We start from the raw sequence: 20,589 nt of genomic DNA, 5'->3' as shown, positions 1-20,589 counted from the left end.
CACATCGGCTTGGGACATAGAATGATGAATTGGATTTCGGTGACGTACACAGAGCCGACGGCTCGGGTCAGGGCCAACGGGGTGGTGTCAGAGACCTTCCAGATTAGGAACGGAACAAGACAGGGGTGTCCCCTATCGCCACTATTATTCGCGCTGACTCTCGAACCATTTCTGAGACATGTGCGACTGAACACGGACATATCGGGGGTCAAGGTGGGGGAGGGAGAATATAAAGTCTGCCTATGCGGACGACCTGATGTTCACACTGACGGACCCCGAGGTATCCCTACCGAGCCTGATGAGAGAGTTAGAGATTTATGGGAGACTGTCCAATATGAAAATTAACATGGGAAAGTCGGTAGCAATGGGAGTGGGAATTTCGAGCCCCCGCCTAGATCGACTACGCCACGGTTTCAGCCTACGGTGGACAGACACAGCCATAAGCTACCTGGGAACCCGTATCCCCCCGTCCCTCTCCCAACTTTTTAAGCTCAACTTCCCGCCACTGTTAAAAACCACCCAGAAATTACTAGACCAATGGACAACCGGCCTTCACTCCTGGTTCGGGAGGTGCGGAATACTTAAGATGTCCATTCTACCTAAATTCACGTACCTTCTCCAAGCCCTACCTATACGCATACCGGCGGAATATTTTAAACAGGTGCAATCCATGTTTAAAAACTTTTTGTGGGCGGGGAAACATCCCAGGATTCACAAGACAGTGTTGTCCCTACCCAAGGCGTACGGTGGTCTGGCTATGCCCAATGTCCGCACGTACTACCACGCGGCACATCTAAACAGGCTAGTGGATTGGTGTCGACACGGGAACACAAAACTATGGCCCCACATAGAGCAAGCTCAAAGCGACATCCCCCTGCGGAGGGCCCCGTGGTGCGATACAGCGATGCCCAAATCCCTACGATCTCACCCGCTGATAGGTACCACGACCAGTATCTGCGCGAAGATGCTCATTTAAATGAGATCACCACCGGAGAATTCGTCCCTACGACCAGTTCTGGGTAACCCGAATTTTGAACCAGGGCTACGTGATGGAAGGTTCCGTGCGCTAAGGGATTCGGGTGTGTGTCAGGTTTCCCATTTTAGCATAGCAGGCCGTTGGAGGACACCCGCAGAGTTGATGGATCAGGGAGGGGGATTTCAATTGGACTTTGAGGGCAAACCAGCTGAACCACTTTCTACATACCATGATACCCCCCCATACGGGGAATCCAATTCTCACACCAATAGAGGAGATATGTTCGGAGACGGGCACATTGCCACACGCGCTATCCATCTTACACAACATACTGGTAGCACTGCAGGAGGGGTATCAACTCCCCTGTATCACGAAATGGGAACAGGAGCTCCATTGCACGTTTTCGGCCAAGATGAGACAACAGATTTTGACCTTCACACACAAGTCCTCTATTTGTACCAAAATACAGGAAACAAACTACAAAATCCTGACTCGGTGGTATCGCACCCCGGTTCTGCTTCACAAACTCTTTAGGTCCACCTCAGAGGCATGCTGGCGCTGTCAGGGGGACGTAGGTACATTGACCCACATTTTCTGGTCCTGCCCACTGCTGAAGCCCTTCTGAGCGGAGGTCAGGAGGATATCGCAGAAGTTCACTGAACGCCAGATCCCAGACGACCCAGCATACCTCCTGCTACACGCTAACACATATCCCACACGCGTATACAAGAAATCGGTTATCCGACACCTTTTAGACGCCGCCAAAGCGTGCAACCCCGCTTGCTGGAAATCTCCACACCCACCGACGGTAGCAATGTGGCTCCGGAGGGTCGATGACATCAATAGAATGGAGGATCTTATCCTCACAGACCGTGATAGGCAGGAGTCATATAAAAACACTTGGCAGTTATGGATTGTGTTTACCTACTCAGATGAAGGACAAGCACTTAGGGGACAGACCTAGACTTTTCGACACAACCCCCCCCCCCCCTTCCCAGGGAGGAGTTGACTCTGTTACTCTGCGGAGCAATGGCAGGCCGGACGGCTGACATGCTCCATGCTCGCGGGCAATTTCCCTCACCCCCCCTCTTTCTCTTCCCTTTTTCTTCCTTTTTTCCATGGCGCTGTAGGGACCCCGACTCCCGAGGCGACAACCTTTCTCTAATCTTCGACTGAGTGGCGGAGGGAGATACTCCCTGCCGCTTCACTCTCTCTCCTCATTTTCTACTTCCTTGATATTGTAAAAAAGAGGGCGTGTCTGCGGATCTCTGACCCCACACCGCACTCCGCTAATGGACGTTCTTTTAGTGGCAGGATCATCGAGAGGAGAGGTGGTAAGCTCGGTGCCACGAGCACGGAGCTGACGGACCACGGACTTTGCTATACCCACTACCATGCCGCACTTTACTAGTTTATGCTTGAACGTGTGAAGATGTTAATGTTTATATGCTTTTGCTGTGATCCATGTGGACGCGCTCTTTGTTGTGAGTAAATAAAGAATTTTGAAAAAAAGAAAACCCAGCCTCTTCCTTAGGTTCTTTAAAACCTTCCCATGCTTTGCATGCGTTTCCAGCACATACATTGCTAGAACAGCTTATATTTCTGGAATGGAATCATCCAGATAAGCACTTTATCCCTCCTAAGAGTTTTGCAACTCGCTATCCTCTGGAGGAAAAATTCTCCAAAAGATGGAAAGTACCAGCAATTGAAGCTGCGTTTTCCAATGTGAATAATAACTTAACTTGTCCTGTAGACAATGCACAGATGCTTAACCCTTTCATGCCTATGCCTATGTATGACATTTGGTGTTTACAAGTTAAAATCCATATTTTTGGCTAGAAAATTACTTAGAACCCCCAAACATTATATATATATTTTTAGCAGAGAATCTAGAGAATAAAATGGCGATTGTTGCAATATTTTATGTCATACGGTATTTGTGCGGCGGTGTTTTAAACACAACTTTTTGGGAAAAATTTACTTTCATGAATTTTAAAAAAATGAAAAAGTAAAATTAGCCCAATTTTTTTGCATAATGTGAAAGATGATGTTATGCCGAGTAAATAGATACCAAGCATGACACGCTTTATAATTGCACGCACTCGTGGAATGGCGACAAACTACGGTAACTAAAAATCTCCATAGGCGACGCTTTAAACTTTTTTTACGGTTACCAGGTTAGAGTTACAGAGTAGGCCTAGTGCTATAATTATTGCTCTCGCTCTTACGATCGCGGCGATACCTCACATGTGTTATTTGAACACCGTTTTCATATGCGGGCGCGACTTCCGTATGCGCTTTCTTTGCTGCGCAAGCTCGCGGGGAGGGGGGCGCTTTAAAAAATTTTTTTTTTTGTTTTCTTATTTATTTATTTATTTTTTCTAATATTACATTTTTTTTTTTTTTTTTTTTACATTTTGATCACTTTTATTGCTGTCACAAGGAATGTAAACATCCCTTGTGACAGCAATAGGTCGTGACAGGTACTCTTTATGGAGGGATCGGGGTCTAAAAGACCTCCGAGCCCTCCTTTGCACTTCAAAGTATTCAGATCGCCGAAAACGGCGATTCTGAATACTGTGTACTTTTTTAAATCCGGCGCCATTGGCAGCCGAGAAACCCGGAAGTGACGTCATGACGCCGCTTCCGTGGTTTCAATGCGCACACTGAATCAAAGCCGTTTACGGCTTTGTTTCAGAGCGCGCCGAGACGCTGGAGGCGCCGGATCGTGGATCGGGTCTCCCGGTGGGACGGGAGGCCCGGTCAGAGCGGCGAGAGGCGGCGGGAGGGGGGGGATGTCCCCTCCCGCTCCTCCGGCATAACAACCGAGCGGCTTTTAGCCGCATCGGTTGTTATGTTTGGAAAGCCGATCGCCCGCTCTAAACAACGGTACCGGGATGATGCCTGCGGCTGCAGGCATCATCCCGGTACAACCCCTGAAAGCCGAGGACGCATATATGCGTACGCTCGGCGTGAAAGGGTTAAGGATCCGACAGATGACAAGTTGGAATCCCTGCTAAAATCTGCCTTTTCCATAGCAGGTGCCATCACTCAGCCCGCAGTCGCCACGATAGGCGTCTGCTAATCCCTAAAGGACCAATTTAAATGGGCCCTTGGAGAACTCCCTACACAACAAGCTTGGGATTTGGCTGAACTACAAAAGACATTATGTTTTGCCATAGATGCCATTAAACATTCTATTCACCAGGCTTTTTGGAGAATACTTGGATAAATATATCAAGACAATTTCTAGTGGCAAAAGCACTCTTTTACCCGTCAAAAGAAAATACAAACGCCCTGCACTTAAACAGGCTTTTCCCCCGGTACCAACGGCTTCCGCCTCTAAGCAGTGGTGACGGCCTCTGTCATCAGACTCTAGAGGAAGACCTCAGGGTCAGACCCAGGCTCAAAAGAAGCCCTGGGGTAGGAAATCTGCAAAACAGAATCCTAAAGCCTTGTCATGAAGAGGCAGCCCCCCTCACCAAGGTGGGGGGAAGACTTCTTCACTTTTCAGAAGTCTGGAAAAAGGAAATTCAGGACACATGGGTCATCTCCACGGTTTCAGGCACTAGACCGATTAATATCTCAAGGGGTGATCATACAGATCCCCCACAAAGGAGCAAGGTCTGGGGTTTTATTTAAATCTTTTCATGGTACCAAAACCAAATGGAGACGTCAGACCCATTCTAGATCTATGAAAGCTAAATCAATTCCTGAAGATCCGTTCTATTCACATGGAGACAATCAGATCAGTAGTCTCCATCCTTCTAGGAGGAGAACTTCTTGCGCCAATCGACATCAGGGATGCATACCTGCATGTCCTATATTTCCTGCTCATCAAAAGTTTCTGTGGTTCGAATTGGAACAGCAACAGCATTTCCAGTTTGTAGCCCTGCCCTTCGGGTGTTCACCAAAGTGCTGGCCCCACCTCTAGCCAGGTTAAGGGCCCAGGGCATAACAATCATAGCGTACCTAGACAATCTATTACTTATAGATCAATCGGTGACTCGTTTGGAGCAAAACGTGTGCACTACAACCAACTATCTGAAAGCATTAGGTTGGATTCTCAACCTAGAGAAATCTTCCTTAATACCGCTAAAAAGACTGGAGTACTTGGGTCTGATCATAGACACAGCCCAGGAAAAAGTGATCTTGCCTCAAGCAAATATCGACTCCATAAGAAAACTGGTGCAGAGGGTCGGGTCAAACGGCAATCCCTCTATTCGCCTCTGCATGAGGTTACTAGGAACCATGGTGGCTTCATTCGAAGCAGTTCCTTATACCCAGTTCCATTCAAGACCGTTACAAAACCGTATCCTGTCTTCTTGGGACAAGGCAATTAGACTCGCCAATGCGGATGTCCCCAAAAGTGGCCCAAAGCCTCACTTGGTGGTTACTAACCCAGAATCTGCTGAAAGGAAAATCCTTCATTCCCCTGGGAATAACGGCTGGCGACTTAAGTAGTCCGCCTGCCAATTGCCATGGTCCCTCCCACAACGGCCACATCTGATCTCTCAGGGACCGATATTCCATCCTTCCTTACGGTCTCTAAATGTAACGGCTTGGCTATTTGAAACCCACATTCTAAAGAAACGTGGGCTTTCCGGGTCAGTTATCTCCACCCTGATCAATGCCAGAAAACCATACAACATATTCCTCTAGTCCTGCTGACAAGGAAGTTTGTATTTTTAGGTTGCTATATCCTCAGCAAGGAGAGTTTTAGAGTTGGCTGCTCTTTCTTGTAAAGAGCCGTATTTAATTTTTCATGAGGACAGAGTGGTGCTATGCCCTCGTCCAGGCTTTTTGCCAAAAGTCATTTCAGGTTTTTACCTGAATCAAGATATTTTCCTCCCATCTTTTTTTCCAAAACCATGTTCTAGGGAAGAAAGGTCACTACATTGTCTTGATGTGGTGTGAGCAGTGAAAATCTATTTAAAGAAAACTGCTCAGATTCGTAAGACTGATGTATTATTTATTCTGCCGGAGGGTCCTAAGAGGGGACAGGCAGCGTCGAAAGTGGATTCGGTAAGTGATAATTCAAACTTATGATTTAAGGGGCAAGATTCCCCCGTTTCATGTTAAGGCACATTCTACCAGGTCGGTTAGTGCTTCTTGGGCAGTGCGTCATCAGGCCTCCATGGCTCAGATCTGTAAGGCCGCAACTTGGTCTTCAGTGCATACATTCACAAAATTGTATCAGGTGGATGTAAGGAGGTATGAGGATATTTCCTTTGGGCGCAGTGTGCTGCAAGCAGCAGTATAGATCCTCAAGTCTGGGTGTACCCTGCGTGTTGTTTCTCCCATCCCTCAAGTGGCATTGCTATGGGACATCCCATTAAGTAAATACTTAAAGGGGTTGTAAAGGAAAAAATGTTTTTCCCTAAATGGCTTCCTTTTCCTTAGTGCAGTCCTCCTTCACTTATCTCATCCTTCGATTTTGCTTTTAAATGTCCTTCTGAGAAATGCTCACTTACTGTTCTTCTGTCTGTAACTCAACACTGTAATGCGAGGCTTTCTTCCTGGTGTGGAGAAAGTCTCGTGAGGGGGGAGGGGGCAAGCAGGAGTGTCAGGACGCCCACTAACACACAGCTCCTTTCTCTATCTGCAAAGTAGAGAGTGTCCTGACTTACTTGCCTGCCCCCCCCCCAAGAGGCTTTCTCCACACCAGGGAGAAAGCCTTGCATTACTGTGTGGAGTTTACAGACAGAAGAACAGGAAGTGAGCATTTCTCAGAATAAATAAGGACATTTAAAAGCAAAATCGAAATATGAGGTAAGTGAAGGAGGACTGCACTAAGGTAAAGGAAGCTATTTAGGGAAAACATTTTTTTCCTTTACAACCCCTTTAAGGCTATGTGTCCCATGATGTACAATAAAGAAAATAGGATTTTTATTACAGCTTACCTGTAAAATCCTTTTCTTGGAGTACATCATGGGACACAGAGGTTCCTCCCCTCTTTTGGGATTTAGACATATTGCTTTGCTACAAAAACTGATGTGCTCCTGGAAGGAGGAGGGGTTATATAGAACAGTGTTTCTCAACTCAAGTCCTCAAGGCGCACCAACAGGTCATGTTTTCAGTATTTCCCTCAAATGAAAACGGCTGTGGTAATTACTAAGGCACGTAAACCGATTTAAATCACCTGTGCAAAATGATGGAAAGCCTGAAAACATGACCTGTTGGGGCGCCTTGAAGACTGGAGTTGAGAAACATATAGGGAGTAAACTTCCTTATTTAGGGTTTACCAGTGTGAACACCTGAAGGTGGCCTATTACCCATTAAGTAATTGATGTACTCCAAGAAAAGGATTTTACAGGTAAGCTGTAATAAAAATCCTATTTTTTCCCCCACTGCTTCCGACATGTGCTGGAGGGGGTGTGGAATGAAAGACACATTCCTCCATATTTGGTGGGAGTGCCCTGTGCTAACGCCATTTTGGGGTATGGTTGGCAAACGCATATCAGATGGCCTGGGCATAGATATCCCGGCTCTGCCAAAACATTTTCTGCTCCACGTCCCCCCCATGACCCTGTCTTGTTATAAACAAAGTTCTCTCCTCCATCTTCTCAATGCAGCAAAATGCCTTATTCCAATACACTGGAAGAGCTCAATTCCAAGCGAGCAAGATTTGTTGGGGAAGGTGGGGGAGATCATGGAGGCAGAGAATTGGCTCGCTACTTGTAGAGATGCTCGTGATTCGAATTTAGCCTGGAAAATCCACGTTAATGACACAACCATGGCCTCAACTAGTCTAGAAGTTACACTACTTACTCTAGCTGATCCTTCCTTTGGGAGACTTGTCCGGGCGAACCATCCTTCAACTGCCACAGGCTCTACTTAAAAGTGGACCCAATGCATCAACGAATCCGGTGAGAAATATTCCACATGCCTTCTTCTCCTTCCCTATCCTTTTTTTTTTCCTACTATTCTTTTTTTTTTTTTTTTTTTTTTTTTTTTCTCCCCTCTTTTTTTGATTCATACATATTTTTTTGTTTTGCTGTGTTGTATTCATAGGATACATGAGTTTCCACTTTTTGAACTACCTGGACGGTCACCAGGTTTCTGGTCGACCTAGGAACTTCGGGTTAATTTATGATGTTTATATTATGGGAGCCATGTTTGCAATAACTCTCGATCTAAAGCTTACGAGCACCATACCCCCTTCCAGGTTGGAGGGGAAGCCTGTCCCTATAGATTGTCTGGGACAGGAAGGGTGCCCATTTGGTTATTACAAATGGGTATTTCTCCCTGTTGATATGGTTGTCCGCACTCGGACCATGCTAAATGTTCCCCCTTGTATCACACTTGTATCCCCGTCCCCTTTTTTGTCCCCCCCCCCCAATTAGTGTTATTTTATTGTTCTGTAAAACTGTTTATAAAATTTGAAAATGAAAACAAAGATTATATAAAAAAAAAGGTTATGAATACTTACATGTGATGTGTTTTTTTTTTTTTTTTTTAACTTGGCAAAGATTTCAAACAAGCTTCTTTCACATTGTCATTATTGGATATTGTTTGCAAAATTTTGAGGAAAATAATGAATTTAATTTTGCAACATAACATAATGTGGGAAAAGTGAAGCGCTGCAGGTTAGTCAGTGATGAGATGTAAAATACATATTGTTTTACAAGTACAGGCATACCCCACTTTTAAGTACACAATGTACTAGGGTTGTCCCGATACCGATACTAGTATCGGTACCAGGACCGATACCAAGCATTCGCCCGAGTACTTGTACTCGGGCAAATGCTCCCGATGCTTCACTCGATACTTGTATTGTCAGCGGTGATCAGTGCATGGGGAAGTTACAAGCACTGATCACCGCTGTATAGATTTAAAAGTAATTTCTCTGCTTCTCTCTACACCCCTCCCCCCCGCACGGCTTTCAGCTGCTTTAAAATCAGCGAAGATCGGTGCTTGTAACTCCCCCACACACGATCACCGCTGACTGTCCCGTGTCCTCCTCCAGCCCCCCTCCGTTTTGCTGCAGTCTGTCTCCCTCCCTCCATGGTTCTCTCTTCCTCCGTGTATCCCGCCGTGTTTCTCTCCCCTTCCGTGCTCCTCCTCCACCCCCTGAAATTGTCAGGATGGAGAGCAGGGTAGGAGCCGGTAAATTCGGCTCCTTACTGCTCCGAATGGACAGTCAGTGATCACTGACTCTGTCCATTCACATAACTGAAACATCGTAACCTGTGTTTACAAAGTTTCAGTTTATGAATGAAGAGAAGACGCGGTCTTCTCTCCTTTCATTTTTAGCGCAGCTGATGCTGCTGAGAAAGGGACTGGGGAACATCTGTCCCTAGTCCCTTTCCCTGTCTCAAAGGGGAGATGTCAGAGGTCTGTTAAGACCCCTGACATCTCACCAAAGCCCCCCAACAGGGCTGAAAAAAATAAAAATAAAGAATAAAAAAACAAAAGAATAAAAAAAAATTATTGTAGAAAATAAAAGAAAAAACACACTGACACTGTCCACCCCCCCCCCCCCTTTAAAAAAAAAAAGCATTATAAATAAAAAAAATTGTAAAAAGAAAAATTGTAAAAAATTAAAAACAAATGGTTAAAGATAAAAAAAATAAACTACTGACACATGTGCCGCTGTCACATGAGATTAAAAAAAAGTATCGGTATTCGGTATTGGCGAGTACTTGGAAAAAAAGTATCGGTACTTGTACTCGATCTTAAAAAAGTGGTATCGGGACAACCCTACAATGTACCATAGTTTTAACCACCCGGACCATTATGCAGGTAAAAGACCTGGCCAGTTTTTGCGATTCGACACTGCGTCGCTTTAACTGACAATTGCGTGGTCCTGCAATGTGGCTCCCAAACAAAATTGGCATCCTATTTTTCCCACAAATAGAGCTTTCTTTAGGTGGTATTTGATCACCTCTGCGGTTTTTATTTTTTGCGCTGTAAACAAAAATAGAGCGACAATTTAAAAAAATTCAATATTTTTTACTTTTTGCTATAATAAATATCCCCAAAAAAGATATAAAAATACATAATTTTTTCTCAGTTTAGGCCCATACGTATTCTTCTACCTATTTCTGGTAAAAAAAAAAAAAAACGCAATAAGCGTTAATCGATTGGTTTGCGCAAAATTTATAGCGTTTAAAAAAAATAGGGGATAGTTTTATGGCATTTTTATTATTTTTTTTACTACTAATGGCGGCGATCAGCGATTTTTTTTTTTTCGTGACTGCGACCTTGTGGCGGACACATCGGACAATTTTGACACATTTTTGGGACCATTGTCCTTTTCACAGCGAAAAGTGCTATAAAAATGCACTGATACTGTGAAAATTACAATTGCAGTTTAGGTGTTAACCCCTTCAGCGCCCCCTAGTAGTTATGTGTGACCTCATTTGTGTTTCTAACTGTAGGGGGGCGGGGCTGGAACGTGTGATGTCGGTGATCGTCGTTTCCTATATCAGGGAACAGACGATTACTGACATTGCCACAGTGAAGAACGGGGCAGGTGTGTTTACACAAACCTCTCCCTATTCTTCAGCTCCTGTGACCGATCGCGGGACACTAGCGGCGATCGGGTCCGTGGGTTGCGCGGTCTCGGAGCTTCGGACCGGGTCACGTGTGCGCGCTGGTGACCCATGGCTGGGCTCTTAAAGGCGACGTACCTGTACGTGCCTGTGCCCTGCCGTGCCATTCTGCCGACGTATATAGGCGTTAGGCGGTCTTTAAGTGGTTAAGCATATCTAAACCAAAAAGGAAAGATGTAATATATTACAGCCTTATGTGGCAGCTGCAGACGTTTTTATTTTTTACACTTTATTTATACCTGGCAGTGCCGCAAAAGGGCAATTCTTGTCCCTGGGTGACTACATTTATGTGTGTATATATGGAGTAATCCATGGTTGACATCCAGGCTGGAAGACTAGTACTGTATCTCTGCTTTTGTTTATCTCCATTGCATAGTGGCTAGTGAGCCTAAAAGTTTACATAGTAAAGATAACCTTTTATTGTCTTGAGTACACACCACAAGAAATTGGGGAGATTTACTAAAACTGGTGCACACAGAATCTGGTGTAGCTTGACATAGCAACCATTGAGCTTCTAACGTCAGTTTTTTTCAATTAAGATTTGAGAATAATAACTAGAATCTGATTAGTTACTATGCATAGTTGCATAAAATTCTGAGAAAAGCAATAAAGTCACTATATCTAAGCACTGGTAAGCTGGCATAAAACTGTATGTAAATCACCCTCTCCCTAGATCGACAATGCTGCTGTCTGAATGTGCCGCCTTTGCTCCTCCATCCAGAGGACCCTGAAATAGGAAGTGTATTACTGGCTTGATCACCAGATTAAAAAAAAGGAAAAACCCTCAAAGGAACACTAATGCAGCTACCACATAAAGGAATTGATAACATTTTTAAGTTTACTGGGTTTTATACTGCTTTAGCCTATTCTTCCCTGTATGATCTTATGTTATGGGAGAAAATAAAACCAGACCGGTTATGTTAGACAGTACCCGTCATTGCGAAGCACAGTAGAATCTTATTAAAAAATCGAGGCATTTCTATGTTTGACAAAACTAAAAAAAAATAAGGACCATACAATCATCGATTTATAGTTCACTATTAATAGTATATTAGCAATTATTTCAGACTGAATACAATTGTTGCAGACTTGTTGGTGAGGTATTTCATGGAGTCAAGAATGGGGATTATGGAAAGAAACCAGAGGAAACCCACAAAGAATGGCAAATGTCATTCAGATAAATTTGGCATGGAGACAGGCCCCAGAATTTGAATATATGCAGATTTTTTCTGATCCCTCTAGAACTCTTATTTATGCATTCTATGCATTAAGAAAAGGAAGCTTCTGGGTGCGTGCAGATCTCCCTTACACTTACCTGAGCCCGCTCTCAATACAGTAATGCAGGGATGGACTGGCCCCCCTCCGCTACTCTGTCTCTCCCTTCCCGCAGCACTCACCTCCTCTCCCTGCCCACAGCACTCACCTGGGGGGAACAGAGAAGCAGGGAGGGGAGCAGGGGAGGAGACAGAGGAGCATGGGGGAGGGGACAGACAGCTGACTCAACAGCTATGGCCTGGGAGTTTCTCACTTCTGCCTAATCTTGTCTCATAAGGGGGAGCACCGAACTGATTCCCTGCCCCGGGTGAAATAATGTCTAGCTTCCCCACTGGTACTGCCTATAAGAGTACCAGTACTAGCTGTTCTACTCTAATAAAGTAGAACGGCTAGTGGCTAGAAAAGGGGGAGAGGGGTCTTGGGTGGCCGGGGGGGGGGGGGGGGGGTGCAGGATTTGTCCGGCCGCCATGGGAGAGACCTGTCAAAGTGGGCCAGTCTGGATGAAGTCCAGGTCCAAATTTTTGTCCCAGTCCAGCCCTGCAGTAATGTGTGCAATAGCAGTGGCTCTCTCTCTCATCGTTAACTCACACATCAGCAGGAGCCATTGCTGCTTTCAATCGCAGCCAGTGCGCCAAAGAGGGGAGAGCTCTGTGTATGGACACCAAGTGCATGGCTTGAGAGTGGGCCTGCTTGAGTGCCCCAAAGCAAAAGGCTTGGGGACACTCAGCAGGGGGGGGGAACCAAGAGCAACAGCGGAAAACCCAAAAAGAAGGGGATCACAGCCGCTCTGTGCAATACATTGCGCAGAGCAACTAGGTATAACCTTTTGCAATTTTAAATTAATTTTTTTCTTCTTTAGAATCACTTTAAGGAAGGCACCCCTAGGATCACTTTCACTTTTTGCTCACACGTGCTGCTGATATCTGCATGTCTGTAATTCAGTGTATTTAAATAAAAAATAAAAAGTAGTTAAATGCTAATTTTTTTTCCATTCAGAATACATATACCAATGCAGACAAGCTGCTGGAAGCTGCTGAGCAGTTGGCACAGACCGGAGAATGTGACCCAGAAGAAATTTATCAAGCAGCCCATCAGTTAGAAGATAGAATTCAAGATTTTGTAAGACGGGTGGAACATCGAAAGATTTTATTAGATATGTCTGTGTCTCTTCACTCTCATGTAAAAGAGGTAACATGAAATGGTACTTTTAAACCTATTCAGTAAAAAAAACTATAAATTTTTCTTGTGTCTCCTGCAGGAGGTGTCCGTTCACTGGCAAACAGTGTCCCAGGATAACTCCATCTCTTGTCAGCATGCCTCAGTTATTAAATAATGTCCTAATAAGATGGATGTTATTTCTTCAGCGGTGCAAAGAAAAACTTACCTGCCAGCTTTTTTTACTATTATTTTGGACTTTGGATTCTTGCATATCCACTTCAATTAGAATTTTACTCTACATTTCTGCTTGAGTCCTTTCAAAATCGTAGCTGTACCGGTCAGCATTTCCTAAGCTTGACTTTGGAGTGCAGTACCTGGACCCTGCTAGACTGGACATGTGGGGGCTATCTTGAAATACGTGTGTGTTGTAAATATTATCCAGAGAACAATTTCCAGGTCCAGAGCTGTGGCATTGTCTTAGAGCTCTACCATGTCTCTGAAAAGTAAGGCAGTATGGGCTCTAGCGGCAGGAGATACCCTTTTAGGGCCCTTTCACACAGGACCGATCCGTGACGATTCGCCCTGTGAACTCTGCTTGCTCAGCGGGGATCGCTCCGCTGAGCTGGCGGATGACAGGACGGTCCCTACACATTGTACAGGGACTGCCCTGTCAGATCTCTGCTCTCCCCTATGGGGGGATCGGATGAATACGGACCGTATGACCGTGTTTACCCAATCCGCTCTGCAGACTGATGAGATCAGGTGTCAGCGGATGTTCATCTGCCGACACTCGCTATCTCATAGGGATCAATGTATGTCCCTTTTTCATCCGTAAACGGATGGATGAAAAAGCGGTCATACAGTCCGCATGTGTGAAAGGGGCCTTACAGTTGAACCTCTGTGACACGTACCGTGAAGATGAGCCTGACGTGCAGAGGGAGACCTCTTGTACACCCCTGGTTCCAGGGTCACTGGAGTTGGGACAGTGACCGTAGGAGCACAGTGAGGTATGAGTGCCTGCTGGGTACTCTAAGACCGGAGATGAATGACCACTGAGATTGGCTGGAGCTGGCTGGAGTGCAGAGGATGCAGGTCAGCGGGATGCAGGTGCTCCAGAGAACAGCAGGTGCACAGGTGCAAACGGCAGGCACCAGAGAGGGGTCAGACAAGCCAGGTCATACACAGAGGATCAGTTCAGGCATGAGCGGCAGGCAGAGGATGGCCAGAGTTCAGGCTGGTTTTGGCAACGGAAGATCAGGCAGACAGGTAAACAGAGCAGGGTCAAGGAAGCCAAAGGTCAGGACTGAAGACAGCAGCGAGGTCAGTATCAGATCAGGTGCAGGTTCAGGGTCAGGTCTCAGGAAAAGCTACAAATTGAACAGCAACAGATGAGCAGCAGGAGCCCCCTTTTATAGGCCACTGGGCGCCAAGGCAGCGTTACTGCGTGTGTGCGCGCATTGGCGCACGTCTGTTTATTGGAATCCTGCTGGCTGGGATGCACCTGAGCCCTGTTACAGGTCTAGGAGGCGTGCGTCCATGACACTCGGATCACAAGCATAATCTGTTTCAGGAGTATGCTCGTAAGCCAAAGTACTTGCATATTGAAGCGAGTTTTCCCATTGAAGTCAATGGAAATGAAAATGATTTGTTCCGCGTTAACTTCAATGGGATGCAATACTGAATGCAGCCAGAGGTGTGTGTGTGTGTGGGGGGGGGGGGGGGCAGAGAGCGCTGAAAAGGACACGGGTACACTTCAACTTGTTTCCTGCGCCCCCTTACCTCAGGCCAAATGAGGTAATGCAGGCCAATGTTCGGCTTTTCTCGGCTCATGCGCCCCCGTACCTCAGGCCAAATGAGGTACTTCTGTCCTATTTAGCTTGAATTCTGCTCGTCTTGTGAGTCAACACTCGCAAACAGAGTCAGAATATAAAAAAAAAAAGTTGCTTGCAAATCAAAACGCTGTCAAACCAAGTTACTCTTAAACCAAGGTTCCACTGTATTTGCACAACTGTGCGCTTTTCAGATTTCACACCACTGTTGGTTTTAACATGGAAATGGTTAACGCTGAAGCACTGAGTGTAGGCATCATCTGCTTGGTGGTGTGTCGTATGCAACTCCATTCAGTGTACAGGAAGCACCACATGAAGCGCTAATCTGTTCCTTCTGTCTACAGTGACTTGGCCACCTTCGGCCGTCTGACCCTCAACAGATCTCCCCTGGATTCTGGTGCAGTGATCATTTTTATCTGCAGTTTGCTACAATAAAGAGTTTCTCTTATCGTCCATGGATGGACACCGCTCCTTAAATCTTGGCAAGTGGGGTTATGTTCCCTGTTTACAGGAGAGGTCTAGGCAGAAACATGTTGGATAATTAAATACATGTTACTTTAACAGAGTTGAACAGCCCCGCCCAGGAGGCGGTTCCTGCAGACATAACCCTCCTCCCTGCAGTATGCAGCCTCAGTTTCGTTCTGCCTAGCAAAGGAGAGGGACGTATGGCTCCCTTTGGGCCCAGCGCTCTGAGGAAAAAATTTATTTTATTTTCTCTTGAAAGAATCTATCAAATGTCGGCTGAGAGACAGGCTGGATATATAGATACTTTGTAGTCTACTCAGTCCGGCCAGCGAGCGTGAGCACACCTTTGCAAAGAGGCTGGGTCTGCCACGACATACCCTTTTCCTTATTTTTTCTTTGACTAGTTAATTTATAAGGAATGGGAAATGTCACAGAAGTCTTTTTAGACTTAAAGGGTTTTCCCCCTTTTGAGGAGAGTTAAAAAATAAAAAAATAAAAATAATTCTCAGGTTGTTGCTCTCCCTATAGAAGGGACCCCTGCCTTCAGGGACCTTATTGATAGGAGGTCCGAGGCGCTGACCCGCTCCATGTTTACCATGCTGTGGTATGCATTGCGATCTGTTGTGGCCGCAACCTTGGTGTCTCTGACACACTCTGAATGGGCGAAGTTTTGCACAGACTGTGGAGGAGCACCAGCTCCCTCCCTAAATTATTAGACTGGCCGACCAGTTTCTCCAGGGCCTTTAATATGTCTGTGATGCCACACGGGGCATCCTTGATGTCCAGAAACTCTTTTTCAGTGGTGGTTTTGCGCTGCCTGATTTGGCTGAATTGCTGGTCTGCTGACCTAGCATCCTAAAATGCCCTGGCTGATTTACCCTTCAGGGGTGGGAGGTTTTTTGGTACCTCATTGGATGACATTATCAAGGATGTCACTGGGGGTGAGAGCACTCTCCTCCCTCAGTCCACCAGGGGAAAGGAGCCGTGCCGTGGGCCGGGTCCTTCAGTCCCCGCTCAATAGCGGTATTTTTGCGTCAGTCAGGGCCCGCGGGTTGACCCTCCCGGGCCGACTAAAGGCTCAACTGGGGGACTGAAATGTCCCTGGGTGCGTAAGCCGAACACGCCGGCACCCTATCCCACCAATGCTTGTAGCCTCCCCCTGCCCGTATCTTGGGTGGGGGCATGGCTTTGCAGGTTAACAGATCGGTGAACCTCCCTCCTCGCCGACCAGTGGGTCTGCTGGGTGGTCTCTTCGGAGTATTAGATAGGATTCCCTCCTATCCACCAAACAGATTATTTCCCTCAAGCCTTGCGGCTCGTCGGTCTGCCCTGAGGCACTGTGGCACTTGCTTGGCAGTGTGGTAGTTCCGCACGGAATCCATTGGTTCAGTGGTAGCTTTGGGGGACTTTCTGGCGTCCTTGGACATCAAGGACACATACATGCATGTCCCATTTTGCGCAAGTCACAGAGATTCTGTGCTTCGCGATTGGGGAGGTCCACTGTCAGTTTGTGGCCCTTCCTTTTGATCCAGCGTCAGCACCAAGAGTTTCACCAGGGTGCTCGCACTTATCCAACTTTGCTGGGACAGCAAGGCTGTTTATTGTTGCACCTCCTATGTTGAGCTCTGCTTGTTTTGGGGTGAAGTTAAAAAAAAAAATTCTGATACTGTTCCCACCACTCGTTTTTGACACTGCTTGGGGACGTCCCACTTGTCAAGATTTAAGGAGCTGTGTCCGTCCATGGACGTCAGAGAAAAGGATTTTACGGTGAGTACAAAAAATCCTCATTTTTTTTTTTTAAGTTTTCCCAAAGGCAAAACATTTTTTTTTACCTTGTTATCCTGTGCATATACGTGTGTAAAGCTGAAAGCTTATGAAAAATGGTAAAAAATAAAAAAAAAATAATGAATGCTGCGCTACCTTCAAAAACTTATAGAAAAAGATGGATGGGACTTTGACAACACAAGCAGATGCAACAACTAGCAATTAAATATGTCAGGATGTAAATCGGCTGCTGTCTCCCCTCAAAGTCCCTGGAACCAGGGTTTAAGTGTTTGAGTAATATGAAGGAAAAAAAGGGGATGAGTGGCGCTGCCGCCCACTGGGATGGTGGTGTGGTACTCAAAGTGCTAGGTGCATTTAAGCGATAGGATTCAGAAATACTAGTTGCACTAATAAATCCTCCTGGGAAGTCAAGTAGTGCTCAAATCAAATAAATGCTTTACAGTGTAAGTGAATATAAACCGCAAATAAACACCGCTAAACAAACCAAATCTGGATAAAGAAAAGAAAACCACCCCTGAAGTGAGAACCACTCTGTGAATCACTCTTCCCAGGTATATATTGCTCTAATGTATTCAGTATGTATGAGATCTCGGAAACCTGCTGGAGAGTGTAGGTGCCTGTTTTAATAAGTGGGGGTGAATTCCTTGAGGTTGTATTAACCTGTAAATGTGCATTATGTGTTTTTTTGATACCACATTTGTATCCAAATGCGGGATGACACATATAAAGTCCCTCAAATAATTTAAAAAACAAAAAATGCAATAAAGAATATAAGAATTTATAAAGAGCCTGTTCTTCAGTTCAATTCAGGGAAAAATTTCCCTGTATAGAGACCGTTTAAAATGCCCTGTGATGAGATCTCCTAATGTCCTATAGTAAGATCTCCTATTAGGGGCTGTACCCCACCCAGTGCATACAAGAAAGAAACAGATATACTGTATATAGAGATGCACAGTGTCTTTGCTTGATAGATGAAATGACAACTCCAATATGTGATGTAATCAGCAGACAATGGTTAAATGAATCCATTTCTATCTCCCTTAATGTGACTTTTGTGAGTGTCCAGGAAACCTGGTGGTAGTTCAGCAAATCAGGGTGACTTTTGGTGCTCCCCTTTAGTTCCCCACTCACCACATCCAGGTACCCCTGCAGGGGTGTCGAGCAGAAAGTGAGTGGATTCTTTCTCTCCCCATGCGGCTGCTCCCGCTCCGCTCACGGTCCAGGGATCCCAGTCCACCATTGTAGGCTCGCAGGTTATCATTGTAGGCTAGCAGGTCATCATTAAATACCTTCACTAATTTCTATAGAGTAGATCTTTTCGCATCTGCGGATGCTTCTTTTGGCCGCAAGGTTTTGCAAGCCGCTGTTTAAGAGGGGTGTTCCCTCCTTGAGGGGCGTTTTTTCTTTAAAAGATAAATACATTTTTATTTCAGATGGGGCTCTTGTGACCCGGTTAAGGCTCCTGTGTCCTGGTTAGGGCTCTTGTGGTTAGCCTTGGGTTATTTTGCCCATCCCTCATTTTTCTTTGGCACTGCTTTTTGACGTCCCACTAGTCACGATTATGGAAGCGCTGTGTCCGTCGATGAACGAAAGAGAAAATGGGATTTCATCGATGGACACAGCGCCCACCCCTCTATGGAGTTTTTGAGACTTCTATTACTGCTTGCTACTAAACTGAATACCTAGAGCAGGGCTGGGGTTATATACTGACTGGGAACGGCCCATGGGCGTAGCCAGGTGTTTTTTTGTTCTACCACTGCAGAGGCGATATAACCCACTAGTCATGATTATGGAAGCACTGTGTCCATCGATGAGCTAAGAGAAATGTTTTTTACAGTGAGTTACATAGTTACAAAGTTACATAGTTACATAGTTGCATAGTTATTCAGGTTGAAAAGACACAAGTTCATCCAGTTCAACCATAAAAAAAAGAAATCGTACAGTCCCATATACCCAATTCTATACCCACAATTGATCCAGGGGAAGGCAAAAAACCCCAGCAGAGCATGATCCAATTTGCTACAGCAGGGGTCAAAATTCTTTCCTGATCCCTTGAGAGGCAATCAGATTTACCCTGGATCAACTTTGCCTATAAATGTTAGTACTCAGTTATATTATGTACATTTAGGAAAGTATCCAGGCCTTTCTTCAAGCAATCTACTGAGCTGGCCAAACAAAATCCAATTTTTTCACCCTCCTGAGCAGCCCCGTAAAAACTAATGACCCTCCAATCACGGTGGGTGCAAGACTGGCGGTCTTCCTCCCACAGTGGGAAGCAATTTCCCCCAACCAGTTCATCCTGGGGGTCAAAAGAATGGGGTACCTCCTGGAGTTTACAAGACCTCCCCCATGAAGATTCCTTGTCACACATCTACTCAGGTGCACGGCAAAGGCTGAGGCTCTGTTGGAGGCTCTAAGGGAAATAGAAGTCCTGAATGTAATTCGCAGGGTACCAGAGATGGAAGGAGGAGGTTTCTATTCACACATTTTTGTGGTAAAAAAAACCCTCAGGAAAATTCTGACTTATTCTGATTTTAAAACATCTGAACAGGTCCATTACTTACAAGAGATTCCGCACAAGAGATTCCGCATGGGGTCAGTCTTCATGTTCAGAGCCCTGTTACCCCACAATTGCTTGATGGTATCCCTGGACCCCACACGTCCCTATCACAGAAACCTCTCAGAGGTTTCTCCGGCTAGCAGTAGACTTTGAGTAACAGTACTCCTACAGTTTCAAGCACTGCCATTCGGGCTATCCTCCTCACCCCGCATATTTACAATCATGGCGGATGCCATGGCTTTTCTGCGACTCCAGGGGGTGTCAATAATGGCATACTTGGACGATCTGCTCCTATTTGCAACATCTCCAGAACAACTAGTCAAAAATCTCGAACTAGCAAAAAAGGTCCTGACAGGCCTGGGGTGGCTGCTAAATTTGGAGAAATTCAGCCTGATTCCTTAACAACGTATGACGTACCTAGGCTACCTACTGGACTCAACACTGTTGAGAGTTTTTCTCCCGACTGAGAAAATACTGAAACTGGACAGAGCAGTAGCTTCTCTCCAGGGCAACCAACAAGTCTCTATAAGGTGTCTAATGTCAACGTTGGGTCTGCTAGCCTCTACCCTTCCACCGGTTCAGTGGGCAGTTCTACACTTTCATCCCTTGCAGGCCTTCGTCCTAAGGGTGTGGGACCACAGCCAAAAAGAACTACACACCTTAATACACATTCCACATCAGTTAAAAAGATCTCTCTGGTGGTGGAGGAAGGTAGCGAACCTGTCGCAAGGACGTCTGTGGCTCATCCTGGTTTCTTGGGTGGTAACCACAGAAGCAAGTGGCAGGGGCTGGGGAGCACATCTAGGATCCCTTGTAGCACAGGGCACCTGGAGCGACGAGGAACTAAAAAGATTGTCCAATTGGAAGGAGTTGAAGGCAATTGGGTTGGCCATCAGGTTTTTTTTTTAAAAAAAGCTCCAGGGCCACCACATTCAGGTGAGGTCAGACAACTCATCTACCGTTGCTTGCATACACAAGCAAGGC

The 20,589-nt window shown here is 45.7% G+C and overlaps 1 protein-coding gene across 6 annotated transcripts in view; it reads left to right on the top strand.

Annotated features, from left to right (window-relative positions):
- The window catches only part of TRIO (trio Rho guanine nucleotide exchange factor), a 1,129,982-nt gene that overhangs the window by 196,541 nt on the left and 912,852 nt on the right, over positions 1-20,589 (top strand). For all 6 annotated transcript variants that reach the window (XM_040353401.1, XM_040353397.1, XM_040353396.1 and 3 more), the window contains one exon: positions 12,805-12,996. In XM_040353401.1, the coding sequence (XP_040209335.1) occupies positions 12,805-12,996 (192 nt within the window). The remainder of the gene's footprint in view (positions 1-12,804; positions 12,997-20,589) is intronic.

The sequence above is a fragment of the Rana temporaria genome, chromosome 5 (genome assembly GCF_905171775.1).
Source record: "Rana temporaria chromosome 5, aRanTem1.1, whole genome shotgun sequence".
Taxonomy (NCBI): domain Eukaryota; kingdom Metazoa; phylum Chordata; class Amphibia; order Anura; family Ranidae; genus Rana; species Rana temporaria.
Note: the sequence above shows the minus strand (reverse complement) of the source record. Positions and strands in the feature narration are given on the sequence as shown.